General features: G+C 40.9%; 1 protein-coding gene across 1 annotated transcript in view; it reads left to right on the top strand.

Annotated features, from left to right (window-relative positions):
- plxna2 (plexin A2) overlaps window positions 1-15,622 on the top strand; it is a 301,903-nt gene that overhangs the window by 214,952 nt on the left and 71,329 nt on the right. The window contains exons 14-15 of the mRNA XM_066670429.1: window positions 5,438-5,555; window positions 14,176-14,312. Coding sequence (XP_066526526.1) covers window positions 5,438-5,555; window positions 14,176-14,312 — 255 coding nt within the window. The remainder of the gene's footprint in view (window positions 1-5,437; window positions 5,556-14,175; window positions 14,313-15,622) is intronic.

Genomic DNA, 15,622 nt, shown 5'->3' with positions numbered 1-15,622 from the left:
GTAAGCAATTTGGCCACTGCCAACCCCTGAAGCAGTTATAGAAGATGGATGAATTAATTAATAATGTGCTTTTTCTCATTATTCAGTCCATATTCAGTAAAGCTTGCCCAACTTGACAACTTGCTATGAAAGAACACATTTAATGAAGGTGCACAGACACAACATTTCTCTAAACCAACGTTTTAGCCAATGGTAAAAAAAAAGAAGAAATGGGAAAAACTAAAGGGAAAAAAGGCATTATTAAGGCTTTACTAAGTTGAAAAAGAGAACAAGAGAATTAAAAATACTGTTTGCTCATTATAATTTCCTCCAGAGGTCAGCACAGCCATGTTTAAACAGCTTGAACAGCAGCAAATTAACAGTGAAAATGTCAGCTTTGTAGACCTATTTCATGGTTCCTACGAGGGGCATTGGATCTCTGATCTGATATAAGTTGAGTGATGGAGTTCTCAAAAAAGCTCCCCATTACATTTATCTCCATTGATAACACTTTCAATTGTGGTATCTCTCTTCATATGCAGAATTCAGCAAAACCACAGAATCAGTGTGTAGATTTCCTGCTATGACTTTAGCCACAGTTATTTAAATGACAAAACTATAATAGAATTAATTGCCCTAAACAATCCTTGACTGTATTCTTTCTGGTTTTGGCCCATTATGTTCTTTATAAGTACTATACATTGCTACCTGTACCCTTTCTGTGATCATTCAGTGTCTGGTGGTGTTTAATATTTTAATTTTGGTTGCACAACTAGCTGACACTACCACCCCCATGCTTCAGAGAATAATCCTTACACTGAGTCCTGTGTGCTGATATCACCCCTCACTGCAGATCCCAGATGATTCTACTGTTTACTGTGGTCCTGTTCTGGTCACCTACATACCGGTCTGTTTTTAAAACCTGTTTGTCCAGCCTTAAATAATGTTCTCTCCAGTGTTCTGTCTGACCCAAAAAGGCAGAAAGAGCAAGAGCGAGAGAGTGAGTGTGAGGCATAATGGAGAGCAAGACAGAGAATACAAGCCACCAGGGGCTCGTACATAGTGGTGTGCTTAGAATGAAACCTTGCTCTTCAGACAGATCTATGTCTGTCTTTCTGCTCTCCATGTGGTCGTTACCTCAACTCCCCTCTGCCCTCTTCATGCTTCTGCTCTTGTAGAGGTAGCTACAAGTGCAAGATATTAAAACTGCATCCATGTCTAATAAATAAAGCTATGGTCCCCTCAATTTATGAGGTACTCCACCTTAAATGTGACGCAAGTTGATTTTACTAAAAAGAAAAACTAAAAACACTATTTATACGGATGTTTTCTCAACATGTCCTAGCTCTCTCTGTTTCCATACCCAAAACTGGTCTATTATGTTTACAATGCCCCAGTGTCGGGCTAAAAACCTTCTCTTGTCTTGTTTGCTAAGCATTCTCTCTCTGTTCATGTCACGACAATGGAGAGAACTCTAAACTTTTAAAAGCATGAACTCAAATGAGGATTTTGCTCTATGCCTGCTCTATTATTGGGTTAAGTTGGCTTATATTTGCTGTTTCAGATTACATAAGGTGGAATGTCTCCAACAGACACTACGCAATTAAACAACTCAAGTTACAAATAGGTTTCTGTGGTAATTCAAACAGTGAAAAAAATTAGACAAAAACTTCAGCCATGTTCAAACAACAGTTATTGTTTTCCCCTCAAACATCTCATTCCACCTTAAAAGATGTGGATCTTCTGAATATAAACAAACCAGAGAACAACGCTTCCCCACAATCATAGATGTCCCTTTTAAAACCTACCCTATTAGAAAAACCAATACTGGAAATAGTCAATGCAAGAGTCATTGAGTGCATACGCACCAACACACTCATTATACTAAACATTATGTCAAAATATTATTTAGAATCTTGTTTATGAGTACGAGTCCTTGGGCAGGACTTCTAACCTAAAACCACTCAAGCAGCTACTGTCTCTGATGTAAAGTCAGAGACAGTAGCTGTTGCTGCACAGTTTGTGGTAGTCTTTCTCCAATACTTCATCAACTGTCACTCGATGCCACCCACATGAATTTGCTGGCTGGTTATTTTTGGTTAATGGACTATTCATAGTCTAGCAGCACTGCTTTGTCTGATCCACATGTACCAGTGCAATATACACAAAAACACCACTTGAAATGATCCACAACATCATACCTGCTTTCTGGTCATCCTCACCATCAAAGAACAAAGTGAAAGGATGTTAAAGTATTAGGAGTAACAGATGCATGCTATAGCCTTTAGTGGTAGCTGATAAAATGGATGGTTGGTGTATAAAAAGGGCATTTTAATGTTTTAATGTTTACCTGACAAGGTAGCCACTGAATAAAAGTACACTCCCATTTCCTCCACTAAGTAACATAATGCAAAAGATGGTCATTTGTAGTAAGATGCTAATGCTACATGTACTATGTTGCTGATATACGATGTGCTGTGGCCTGTTAAATGGAGTGATACTCAGGACTCAGTGACCTTTGGCTGGTTTTCCAGCATGACCTTATTTCAGAGCAAATCTCTGGAGTTGCAAAGGGTTGGCCTTGACTTCCATCCCCGTAGTCTGTGCCGTGTGCTTAGTTCGTGTGAGTGTGTTTCAGGGGGGTCTATATATAGTGTCTTGTGTCCAGGCTTTCCCCCCTGGCCTATCTCTGTGCCTCCGTGCGTAGTGATTGTAGGCAGAGGCAGGACGAGGCAGCTGTAATTGAAATGCGTGGCATGCTGCCGGCTGCAGGGAGGGGAATTTGTCAGCCCCGTGCCTCTCTGACAGCAGTTTAATCCGAGCAGGACGGAGCTGGAGTGAATTCATTTGTATGGAGCTGTAGAGGAGTGTCAGCAGGAAATGAGAGAAGAGGCACAGGAGCCTGTCAAAAAATCACAGACTACAGGAAGCCAAAAGACTGCATGAACCTCTGCTGGACTGGGCTTGAGGACTATCAGCAAAGGCTCTTTAAGGCTGCATCATCTCCCAAAGCATTCAGATGCAGTATCTACTTTACTTGGTATATTTATTCCAAATGTCACAAGATAGCAGTCCGCAAAATGACTATGAAGTGGTGTTACCTCAGGGGATAGCTTGAGAACACCCATATCTGTATAGGTTGTGAGGTAATATGTAATGATTATGACCAGCAACACCTGGCTGGAATTGTCAATGAAAACAAACAAGCAACTCTGCAAGTCAGTGCAGGAGGCCCCACATGATTAGCCCACAGGTCATGATTCTTTAGCTTTCAAAATATATGGGAGGAGAACCCAAACCCCCCCGCCCCACCCGAACCATCACCTCCACCCCTTAGTGCCTCTGTTAACAACACAACGCAGATAAAGTCTCACCTGGGATTAAGAGGTTGCTAACTAGATCCTGGAAAACTGGGAGTGGTCTGATTAGATGCTTCCAGTGTTGAGCACATGTTTAGTTGTGTGCAGATGGCCCTCAGTTGCCAAAACTGAAGTCACACCCCCTATATAAAACTAATAAGTTGGTGTGGCAAAATGGGACTATAAATAATTCTCTATAAAATACCAATGATTTAGGCCACATAGTGTATAAGCAAACAGTCACGTGACTTAAATATCCTAATACGCATGTATTGTATCCAATATACTGTCTGGCATCCTTCCATGCAATATATCCCTGACACAGCAGGGAGGTAGCACAAACGCAAATCCCACATGCTGAAAGTGATCAGGATTGCCTTGCATTCTTTACTACGCTCCGCAAGAGGCATTCGATATGCGGCGCACTTTTATTATGTCATTTGATCTGGCTACCTGCCTTGGCGTCTGACACCTGATCAGACGCTACGATAAAGCAGTATTGATCTAGTGCAGCTACACCTCGTGATTTGTACAACCCATGTTAGGAGCTGTATTTATGAGGGTATAGGATCACAGAGAGGTGGTAGTTGCATGCTAAGAAATCCTGGCTCATTCTGCAGATAAAACATAGTCTTTGCCAACTTTTGGTGAATTTGGGTGCACACATACTCCACAGAGAGCCTAAATATATCATTTTCCTGCAACTTCTATTGTATTTCTAGTAATTTGTGCAGTTTTTGCACAATAGTTTGTTATTTTAAAGGCTGTAACTTTTTCACAGGCCACATCTTAAGTCGAGATATCAAGTACACGGGGAAAAACTAAAGATTATCTGCAAATGTTAGAGCACAGTTTTTATATTTGAAGCCCCTCATGGAACTGGATTGTAACCGACTGACACTTTCACTCACTCACTCACTCACTCACTCTAAGCTAACTCATACTTAGCTCATAGGAGTAAAGTGCCTTGATTCTTGGGATACAGAGGTAAGGTGGACTTACCTCTCTATCCTATTGTCATGATTCACGGATGTCGGACGCACACGCTAATAACACAGACGTTTATTAAAGCGAAACTATAACCAAACAGAAACAGACAGATTTGCTAAAATGACGGTGGAAAGGAAACGATGACAATAGTTGAAACGACAGACTAGACTTGGAAAACATGACATGGGAAAACAAACGAGAAACAACAAAGACAGACTAAAGAGCTAAACAATACAATACTAATGACCGATAACCAGGAAATGACACAAGCGAATTTAAATACATGATACAGACAAGACACACCTGGAACAGATAACGAGGGGGACGGATAACCAACAAGACTGATGAGGTTGAGGGCAGAGACACGAACAAAAACAAACAGAACCATGTGCTAAGAGAGCACATGGTGGGGAAAACAAACACAGGACCTGAGGCACCTGAGGTTCCTGCAATACTTAAGGTGGAACTGAAGGTTCAAACAAAAAGTTGCTGAATAACAAGCTGAATTCTGTTTCATATCACAGGCGATCAGAAGAGTGGGTATCACAGGTTAAGAGTGGGTGAAAATATATGATTGTGATCATATGAAGATATGATTGTTGATTGTTTCTGAAAGAATGTGATGCCTTACATTCGGCAGCATGGGTGCAGCTCTGATACCACTGCAGACTGGCAAAGCTGCCTACTAATGACATCTATCAGGCTCTTGAAGGGTTGTCATAGGGGAAGATTTTAGCTGCTATATCTTGTAACTCGGTTCCAAGGGGCAAGATCTCTCGCAAATGAGAGTTCGGGTCAAAATAAGAAATGGCATTGGGCCTTAGTTCAATCAGGGAATGTAAAAAATGTACAGTAATGGATAGCACAAAAGCAGGAAAAGTTCAAAAACAAAACAAACAATACACAAATACTACACATTGCAACTTAACAGTCTTAAAGAATAAACAAATTCAACAAAACCCATAAATAACTGAAAGAGATGGCAGCAATGAATCACAGTGTCTGTAACATTAACCATGTGCCCCCCCCATTTTGCATTCATTTGATATTGCCGTGTATGTGTAACAAACATGGGGAAACAAACTGATCCTGAATTCTGATTTTTGTAGGATAGTGTGTGAGATGGACGCAGCCCCGGAGGATACCAAACCCGGTCCTGTGCAACTGTGTGTGGGCGAGTGTAAGCCTGAACTACAGGCCCGTTCTTCCCAGCTCTATTCTTTTGTGGTAAGACTTCAATTCCCAGCATGCCTCTGAATTATGCAGGAAAGAGGCAGTAGCACTTGCCATTGTTTTAGTATCATGCACTCTCACATTAGCCACCACAGTTCTGGGAGCTTGTGGGTCACGATTCTGAAAACGGTTATGTGTTTGGACAGGTGAACTTTGCAGAGGTAGATGGAGCTTAAAGCTTTGTGTAGTCTCTAAACTCATGCATGTTACGTCCTTAGAGACAGTTTTTTTTTTTTCCTTCAACTTATTATTCGTTTCTTCCTCCACCTCAGAAGACGGCAGATGTTACAATGGAATCTTGCCTTCTTTGCATTTATGAATTTCTCCACATTTATGAGTCTTGTTATTATATATTATACAAAATATAAGAAATTGACATAAATATGTACACATTTATTAGCAGAGAAATAAAAAAAAATAAAAAAAACATATATATATATATATATATATATATATATATATATATATATATATATATATATATATATATATATATATATATATATACACACAAGTTCATAGCATGGATATTGCACAAAAAGTACTGCACAGGTACTGTTCGGTCATAGGAGTTACATAAATACTAATATTATCAATCAAGAGTGTTATACAGGTAATGTTGCACATTATTGATAGAACTTAACATAAGTGATAGAATAAGGTAGGGGTCCATGTAGTGTGTTTAAGATGGGTGAGGTATTAGTGTTCCATCATGTGTTTATGACAGAGAATTGTCTGAATCACTATTTGGAGTGGTTCTGATCATAGGTAGAGAAAAGCTGCAGTACCTCATCTCAGTTGGAGAAATCTTTCACCGAAGAAGCTGCTCAGTAATGCAGCTGTCCCTTGTAGTAAGTGAGAGGTGTTGTCCATTTTTATTTAAGAATATTTTACTTTTTTTAAATTATACATGGTACATTGATATATGTATTGAAAGACTATAGTAAATATGTTCTTCTGGTTGATATATTTGTTTCAGTGCAAAAAAAGCTGGCAACTAGGTTTAGGTCTTTTTAATTTTCAAAATATTACACTTAAAACTACGTACAAGATGCAATCTTTATTTCAGTTTAATAGGGCTGTATTATTTTATATTATGTCTTATATTATATCTTACTGTTAATGGACCCTTTGATGAATGAATAATTTATCTTGCTTAAACTCTTGTTACAAAGGGCTGAATGTTTGAATCACAGACTGCCCTCAGAAGCTGATTGGTGGCTGCCACTGAATCACACTTGCAGTGCATGCAACCCAAATGGCTCCACTGTTTAGCCAATCAGAGTGCAAGTCTAGGGAGGCTAGCTGAGAGGGCCCAGTAGTGTTGCTATTTTAAACAAATGAAGGAGTGGGCCTATATTGGTTGACAGGGAATAGTACTTTATCATTTGTGTGGAATATCTGTGGATTTTTCCTCATTATGTTTGTTCAGATACCTGTATTAATGCTGTTATTATACAGATCCCTTAAATTAAATAATGTTCAACCAAGTGTTATAATTATTACACTTGGTAACTTGGTAACACTTGGTAACCTCAACATCAGATTACCCCTGCTCCCCCAAGTAGACCAGCATCAGAACCTCCATCCGTGATATTGGAGGTGCTCAAGCAAGAGCATTACACAGTTATTCAGATGCAGAGACAGATTGATGCTCATGCTACAGGACCAGTCACCTTGCCCCTTTAATCTAACTTATCAGTGTTACATATGTCTACTTCCTCAAGGCCGGCAATGGACACTATCCTTCCACCACCTTCACCAGGCAGGTCCCCATCATGGTGCTCTGAAAGAGGAAAAAGGTGACTGGCCCTTAGGTGACCTCCCGTAGAAGCAGCAGCCCTCAAAGCCTGTTAAGACTGCACATAGTAATGTAGTGGAGAAACTCACAGGGCAGCAACACTATTTTAAAAGATTGGGGAAGACACTACAATACCCTTTAGTGCCTACACATGAGAACTGTGAGGCACATGCTTTGAATGTGATTTGTTGTATCTTACCCCAGGAGAAGGCCAAGGGTCAGCTGTACACTGGCATCATTCTGGTAGGTCATCTTAAGTTTGAGGAGGCTCTTCTGATTGCAGATCTCTATACCAATTCCAAATATCCATATTAATGTTATCCCTCACTAACCACTATGTACAACCACACCTACTGGCCCTATAGACGCATTGCAGAACTGATGAAAGCCCCCAACATCTGTACTTAGGACACTGGGGCCTTCAAGAAGTTAATGGGAGTGGTAGTGTTGAGCTTCAATGTGGGTCATGTAACAGTTGCTGCTGAAACTCTCACAGGATATGAGAGCAGAGTTTAAAAGATACCTGTAGCCTCAGTGTATACACATTCCCACCCTGGTGCACTATTGCTGAGTGGTTAGAGTATGAAAATGCAGGAGACTGTGTTTGAGATACTCAGTCGGAGTGGAAAAATGGATGATGACTCAAAGAAAGAAAAGTACAGGTATCTGAAATCCAGTTTGCCTACCAATATGCTCCATGGAATAGACCAGTCTGAATGCAATGCTGTAAGTAAGCCACCCCTATTGTCACCCACCAATTGCCCATACTTCTCCAATTCTTAACTATTTAAATCAGTGTTTCAACTTCAACCAGCTGACTACAGAGCAAAGGACAGCATGGGTAAAATTGAACAAAAAATGTTGCTGTTGTGGTCATGCCCATAGGGCAGCAGAGTGTCAACTTAAGACTACCAGAAAGCAAGGTAAAGGGAATCTAGATTCCCTCCATGATGTTAATGCTAAGCCAACCTCAAATACCACTTCAAGTCAGCAACCTAAATGATGGAATATACCTGGATCAACGGTCAGGTGGCAGTCCAGTGATGTTAAAAGTCAGCAATGTGATCTTACACAATGAGAAGCACTGTATGGAGATATATGCCATCATAGATGACAGCTCAGGGCACACATTCTTGCTTTCAACTGCTGCACAGACCCTGCATTTGCAGGGAGAGCCAAAAAATGCTCACTGAGAACAGTGCACCAAGACATGAGAGTAATTCATGAAGCATCTGTGTCTTTCTCCATATCACCTGCCCCTCAGCCACACAAGAGGTTTTACGATCAATGATGCCTTCACAGCAAATCATCTAGGTTTGGCCGGGCATAGTTATCCAGTAAAGACGCTGTGGAGGAAATATAAGCACTTAAAGGGACTGCCACTGCAAGCATTAGCAAAGTACATCCTGTCATTCTGATTGGTTCAGATTATCCACATCTTATCGTCCGAGTACACCTGGGGCCCCCTGGTGGACCAGCAGCACTGAAGACAAGGCTAAACTGGACTCTTCAGGGGCCTTCCAGATATCAAGCCAGTCTCCAACCAAGCCAGTCTCTGCATGTGTCTACCTCCTCCCCCTCTGCAGGGTGCTCCAGCATGTTGAGAAACTCTGGCAGCTGGATGTTCTGCCTTATGAAAGTGAGACATGTGTCTCCCGCTCCAGGCAAGACAAAGAGGCCATTGCCCAGTTGGAGGAGAGTACTTTGTGGATGGATATAGAAGGGTTCAACACTATGCCACGACATTGCTGCAGATGAAGAGCATGCCAAAGCTGAAAGCACAAAATGAAGCTATCCTAATGCATCTCCGCAGCACTGAGAGGCGCCTGGCAAAGCCTACTTGGTGTATTGTTGCGCTTTCAAGAGCATCCCATTGCTATCAGTAGTGATATTAAAGGAATGTTCCCTCAGGTTTGGCTGCTGCCAGAAGAGAAGTCCCTCTTTCATTTCTCATGGAGAAACCCACAGAGAGATGCACCTCTTACTATTTATGAATGGCAAATCTTTCAATTTGGAACCACCTGCATCCTTTGCTATGCAACATTTGCCTTTCGGAAGCATGTTTCTGACCACAGCAAGCCAGAGGAAGATGTTCGGGTAGCAGTGGAGAGATGTTTTTATGTGGACAACTGCCTTAGAAGTGTGCCCTCCTTGGCTGAAGCTAGGCAGCTGTTGAACAAGCTGCAGGCACTTTTGACTGATGGGGGATTTGAGTTTCGCCAGTGGGCAAGTAATACTGAGACAATTAGCCACCTGCCAAAGAAATTAAAATCAGAAAGAGAACTATGGTTGAATGAGACAGAAACCAACTCACAGGAATTTTCTAGAAAGGTTTGGGCCTTCAATGGTTCTTCTGCACAGATACCCTTAGGTACGAATGCCATCTGCTGGATCCCCTTATGCCTACAATATTTAAATATCTATAGAGTCCTGGCAAGCCTCTATCACCCGCTGGGGTCCATCATTTCTTTACAACGAGGGCAAAGAATCCTGCTTCAGTACCTATGGAGAGTACCAGAGACTAGTACCAGAGACTAGGACGACCCAGCATTACCGGAAGAAGCCCTGCAGATGTGGACAGAATGGGAGAGAGAGTTGGACTATTTGCTGCAGATATCCCTCCCCCAATTCTATGCAGGCACCCAGATAGTGCATGTAGCAGAACAGTTAACATTTTCTGTGATTCATCGAAGCAAGCATATGTTCACGTTGCTGATCTGCGCACAGAGGACCAACATGGGTGGATTGAAGTGAAATTTTTTACTGCGTGTTCAAGAGTGGCACCTAAGGAACAACAGTCCATGCCAAGAATGGAACTCTGACAGGTGCCTAGTTGGCCGCCTTGCTACAGAAAGAACTAACACTCCCCCTGCTGAGATATTGTGTTGTGGATCGACTCTACAACCATGCTTAAATGGATACAATCGGTGTCCTGTCACTTCAAAGTCTTTGTTGGCACAAGAAGGTCAGAGATCCAAGAACTGACTGGTCATTGTAGTTGGCATTATGTTGATTCTGTAAGTAATCCTGCAGATATCATGTGTGGTAAACTCTTCTGGCAATAGCTGAAAATGGCTGATTGGAGTATGGACCAAAATTCCTGTGTCAATCATTGGAGTCCTGGCCTACCCAACCAGGTGCATGTGTAGTGCAAGAAGGTGTTGAACTATGAAAGCCCAATTTCTGTAGTTACACCATGACAACTTCAGAGCACCCAATCCTAGATCCAGAACCTGGCACCTGCTACATGCTGTTGCACCTTCCCACCATGTCGTCTGACTGCTGAGGAAAAAGAGCTGGGTGTCCTAAGGCGAGCAAAGCAGGATAGCTTTACAGAGGACTATTCTCAGTTAGCTGCTGGTAGACCAGTTCTGTCTAATAGTTGGCTCATTACTCTTTCCCCTGAGTATGATCAGACCACAATATTGCTTAGAGTTGGGGACTCTAGACAATAGATAAAGATTGGGAATAGATAAAGTCGCTGTCTGTCCAGTGGTTTTGGATCTAGCTTACAACTCCTCATCCCTGATGTAGTTACTGACATCCAGGTTCTGAATGCTTATTTGCAGAAATCCAGCATGGCCGAGAGGCCGTACATTTTGCATGGTCGAGTGGCTGTGAAAAGACATCAAAACTCCTGCCCTGACTGCGAGAGGTGGAGAGCAACTCCAAAAATCCCCAAAATGGCCGATCTTCCCCCGGCATGTCTGCATTTGTTTAAGCCCCTTTTTCTACTCCACAGGAATGGACTGTTTTGGGCCTTTCACTGTAAAACCTGGTCAAGGCCGGCAAGCATGGACATTGATTCTTTCTTAATGGCAGTCTGTAGATTTATTGCAAAAAGAAGAAACCTTGCAGAATTGCTGTCTGACCAGGGTACAAATTTCAAGGGAGTAGATAGAAAGCTTCACAAAGCATTCCAAGCACCTGACCTGAAAAAAAGCTAACTGCACACCAGATTAGCTTCCAGTTTAACCCACCTAGTGCACCTTACTTTGGAGGTATCTGGGAGAGGGAAATCAGGTCAGTAAAGACAGCCCTGTATGCCACAATACAACCCCATGCAATCTTAGAGGAGGTGTTACGGACTGTCTTGATCGAGGTGGAAGGTATGCGGAATACCAAAATACTTGGATATGTGTCCAGTGATGTTGCTGACCCAGATTTAGTAACCCCAAACCTTTTGTTGATGGGGCAGCTTGATCCAGCACTACCTCGAGCAGTTTATGAGGAGTCAGATCTGCTTAGTATATAAGTTATATGTAAACTCTGGCTAAGTGGTAATTGCTTATGGTAGAGGCATATGTGAAGTAAGGTCCCCTACTCCTCACCTACCTCAGTGTTTAATGACAATATTGCTAAGAAACCCCTCATTGGCATACCTTAATATTGAGTATTTTCTGTATCTGCTTCTTTAAGAAACATACACACAAACACAATGGTGATCCAGGAATACAGTACTACAGTATCCAACTTTGTTCTGTATGTTCTATCATTCCACCTGCTGCAATAAAGATAAATCATTGGACTACATCATCTAAGGCAGTGGTTCTCAAACTATGGTACACGTACCACTAGTAGTATGTGAAGCAAGAAGGGGTGGTATGCAAAATTACCTCAAAAAATGTACTACTTAATTACAGAATGTATTCAATACTGAAAATATGAGGTTTTAATGTGAAAATGAAATGATGTTTCACAATTTTCATAGTCAGCCTTGGTGAAATTTGTTTGTGTTTAAAAAATAAATAAATAAATAAAAATACAACGGTATGGGCATACCCCATAGTTGATGACATCTGTAAGGAAACAGGGGATAGCGTTCCCTCACTTTTTTTTCCCAGGGAGGAAACGCATTTTTTTATTTTTTTTATAACAAATCTTATGCCACCCACCTGCCCCTGAAGCAGAAGAAGAAACAGGGGCACACATGATTCTGTGGTAAGACTCGCAAGTGGTACTTGGAGGTTTTGGTTCTGCCTAAAATGTTTGAGAACCACTGTTTTAAGGTAATTTAATCAGATGCACCACAGTGGTTTCTTATTATTTCTTACCAGACAACTAGCTCGACAGAACAATTCCTTAAATAAAGGTCCTACAAAGGTTTCATTGTGCAATGCCATAGAAGAACCAATTTTGTTTATATGTGAGTGTGAAGAACCTTTTAAAGGTTTAAATCATAAGGTCCTTTATCCATGTAAACATTATTACCAGAAATGGTTCTATATGGAACAAAAGCGGTTCTTCTACGGCTTTGTGGGGCTTGACTGTGTTTATTTATTAAAATAAAAAGGAAAATTGCAAAAAAGTTGAGCTGAGCTCTACATGTGTGAAAGGACCACTCCGGATAGTTTCCCGACCTAATTCTCTGGATTTTCTCTGTAGTTTCTCTGTTGTTCAAATGTGATAATGGCTTAGGTGTCTATGGATTTGTAACCTAACATAGTTTCATAGTTATGTGTCTTGTTTCCAAAACAAAACTCAATCCATAGCTCTTTATTCACTGTAAGAATCGGTACTTGAAACTGACCTGTAGCTTGCTCTGACCATTATTTGGAAGATAATGCCCTCTCATAACAGCGGAGTAGCTAGACTCTCTCTGTTAATGTGTTTTAGAAAGACCTTTTCAAGCCAATCTACAGCTATTACAAGCATTGAGGTCAATAAATTAGACTTTTATGGCTGATTGTGTCTTTTTATCCACTCGGCAATTTGCTCCCACAAGCAAAAACATTTGTTTTGATCATTTTAGTAGATTGCAAGTGATGTGATTCTTACGGGTTAATGGTGTTATTTACGCACTTTGTTCAGCATAATTAAAAGCATGTGCTTATGTTTAAGGATCCAATGTGGCTAATGCAGTGGTGATGGAAAAGAATTGAAATTTCTCAGATCCTACTGATAAGACATTATGGATTATTATAAATCAGTCTTTTTTTTCAGTAGAATTAGAGCTTCCATTGCTTGAGAAGCAAAGTCCCTGACAACATAATAAAATTTGTTTTCCATTATTGAAATACAGAGTGATTATAAACAGGCAGCACCATGGGGATAGTGCATTGAGCATGCAGACAATGAAAGCTATTAAATGAGTCAAAGGCAAGATGGGAGCCATGTTCCCGTCTGCTCAAGAGCACCGGAGGGGACACTTCGGCACTGCCATGCAAACACACGCACACACACCTTGCCATCCCAAAGCAATTAACAGCTGCTGGATATTAGCTGGGCCATTTTTATTGCAATATGAGTTTTTGGAGCCCACCCCTCACCAGCAGTTCCTGTACTTTTTTTTTTTTTACCTTCCACATTTTATATCACAGTCACACACACAAAAAAAAATGCATGTTGTCACCAGTACTCTTCCAAATGTTGTTGGACAACAGAACAGATTTCCTGAGCATCCCACTTGTTTTCATAACAGCGCAAGCTGAGACATAAAACGGTGTTAATGTATTTTTAGACCTGCGCTCCTGTGAAGTCGGCCACCAGCCATTTTCATGCACTTTTTCTTAGGTCTCTGAGCTGTCTGTTTGTATATTACTCCATCTGCAGGTCTTTGAAGACCTGTAAATATGCTGTATTTTTAGGCTGTGTTTAAAGATATAGGTAGGTAGATAGCTAGGAGGGTAAAGTTAATAAATGGGCACTAGAGTGAGAGTTCAGGAGGAGCTTTGTTTGGACCCTGGACCCTCATTTCTAACAGCCCCTGTGACAGAGATTGGCTTCAGACACATAGTCTGGTCTACATAATGCATCTTGATGACTTACACACTCTTTTTTTTCTCTCACTCTCTCTCTCTCTCTCTCTGTCAGACTCCCTCTGTGACACGTTTGTCCCCCAGTCGGGGCCCAGAGTCCGGGGGCACTAAGGTTACCATCATGGGGGAGAACCTGGGTGCTGGAAGCAGTGTCAATGTGCTCTTTGGGAATCAGACCTGCGAATTTTTTGAGTAAGTGTTTGCCATTCTTTAGCCTACTCTACCTTGTATTTGCACTCATTGTCCATTTTATCAGCTCCATTGATCATACAGGAGCACTTTGTAGTACCTAAAATTACAGTCTGTAGTCCACCTGTTTCTCTGCATACTTTCCTATCCACATTTTATCTGGCTCTTCAATGGTCAGGACCACCACAGGTATGATTTTTGGGAGGTGGATCATTCTCAGCAATGCACTGACACTGATGTGGTGGTGTATTAGTGTGTGGTGCCCTGTTATGAGTGGATCAGAAAGAAATGAGTGGTAAGAAAGTATACAGAGCAACAGGTGGACTACAGTCTGTAATAGTACTGCACTTCTCATTGGTCGTCACTTATATTAGGGCAATCAGCAGCCAGAGTTAGCTGTCCACAATTTAGTGCTGCTGTCAATGTAGTCAAAGTCCTGCATACAGGTGTTTGTTTTGTGGCTGCACTGAGAGAAATCAGGTCAGTGCTAAAAAATATATATAGAAGAAACTACGTTTCATTTCTCTCTCAATGTATTTGTGATGACAATAAAGCTCACTGACTTTAGAATCAAAGTAATTCTTTGTCCAAAAAATAAACTTAGATTAAAATTTTATATATGATAAAAAATAATATTAAATTATTTATGAGTTGTTCATGAAGACACCATTTGTTTACTTTTTATTAAAATATATATAAATTAAACAGCAGCTAGAATACAGTTAATTTCTAAGATAATTCAAGATATTTAGTCTCAAGCAGATACACTGGGCTGATTTTAATAATTATAATACAATAAGTGTGCACTGTGTACTCTCTAGGAAAATCGGGAAAAAGGTATTGGATCAGGACAGATACTGGCAGACACTCAATATTATAAGACTCAGGTCAGAATCAGCAGTAAAATAACTTCATCAGGACATCCCTAGAAATTACATATTTTGCATGATAGTTTAATTGTGGTTACTGAATAATTCATAATTCAGTAGTTGCTGGATAACGAGACCAAAAAATAAATACTGAATAACAAGTTTACCAGGGGTTAAACAGTTCACAACATTCCTGCTTCGTAAACAGCTCATGCTGTTGGAAAGAGCAGTGACCTGACCTCTTGTTTACCTCTAGTGGCCTGTAGAGAGTGTGTATATTTTAATATGAAACAGTTAGCATGCAGTTTTCTCCTTCACCTTTTGCTCTCTCTCTCTCTCTCCCTCTCTGAGGAGCTGTCCACCCCCTTTGTCCTGTGCCAGAGACTTGTGTAAATCTTAATAAGCTCCTGATGACCTGCTGCATTCAGTCTCTGTAATAACAGC

The sequence above is a fragment of the Hoplias malabaricus genome, chromosome 5 (assembly GCF_029633855.1).
Source record: "Hoplias malabaricus isolate fHopMal1 chromosome 5, fHopMal1.hap1, whole genome shotgun sequence".
Classification (NCBI taxonomy): Eukaryota; Metazoa; Chordata; class Actinopteri; order Characiformes; family Erythrinidae; genus Hoplias; species Hoplias malabaricus.
Note: the sequence above shows the minus strand (reverse complement) of the source record. Positions and strands in the feature narration are given on the sequence as shown.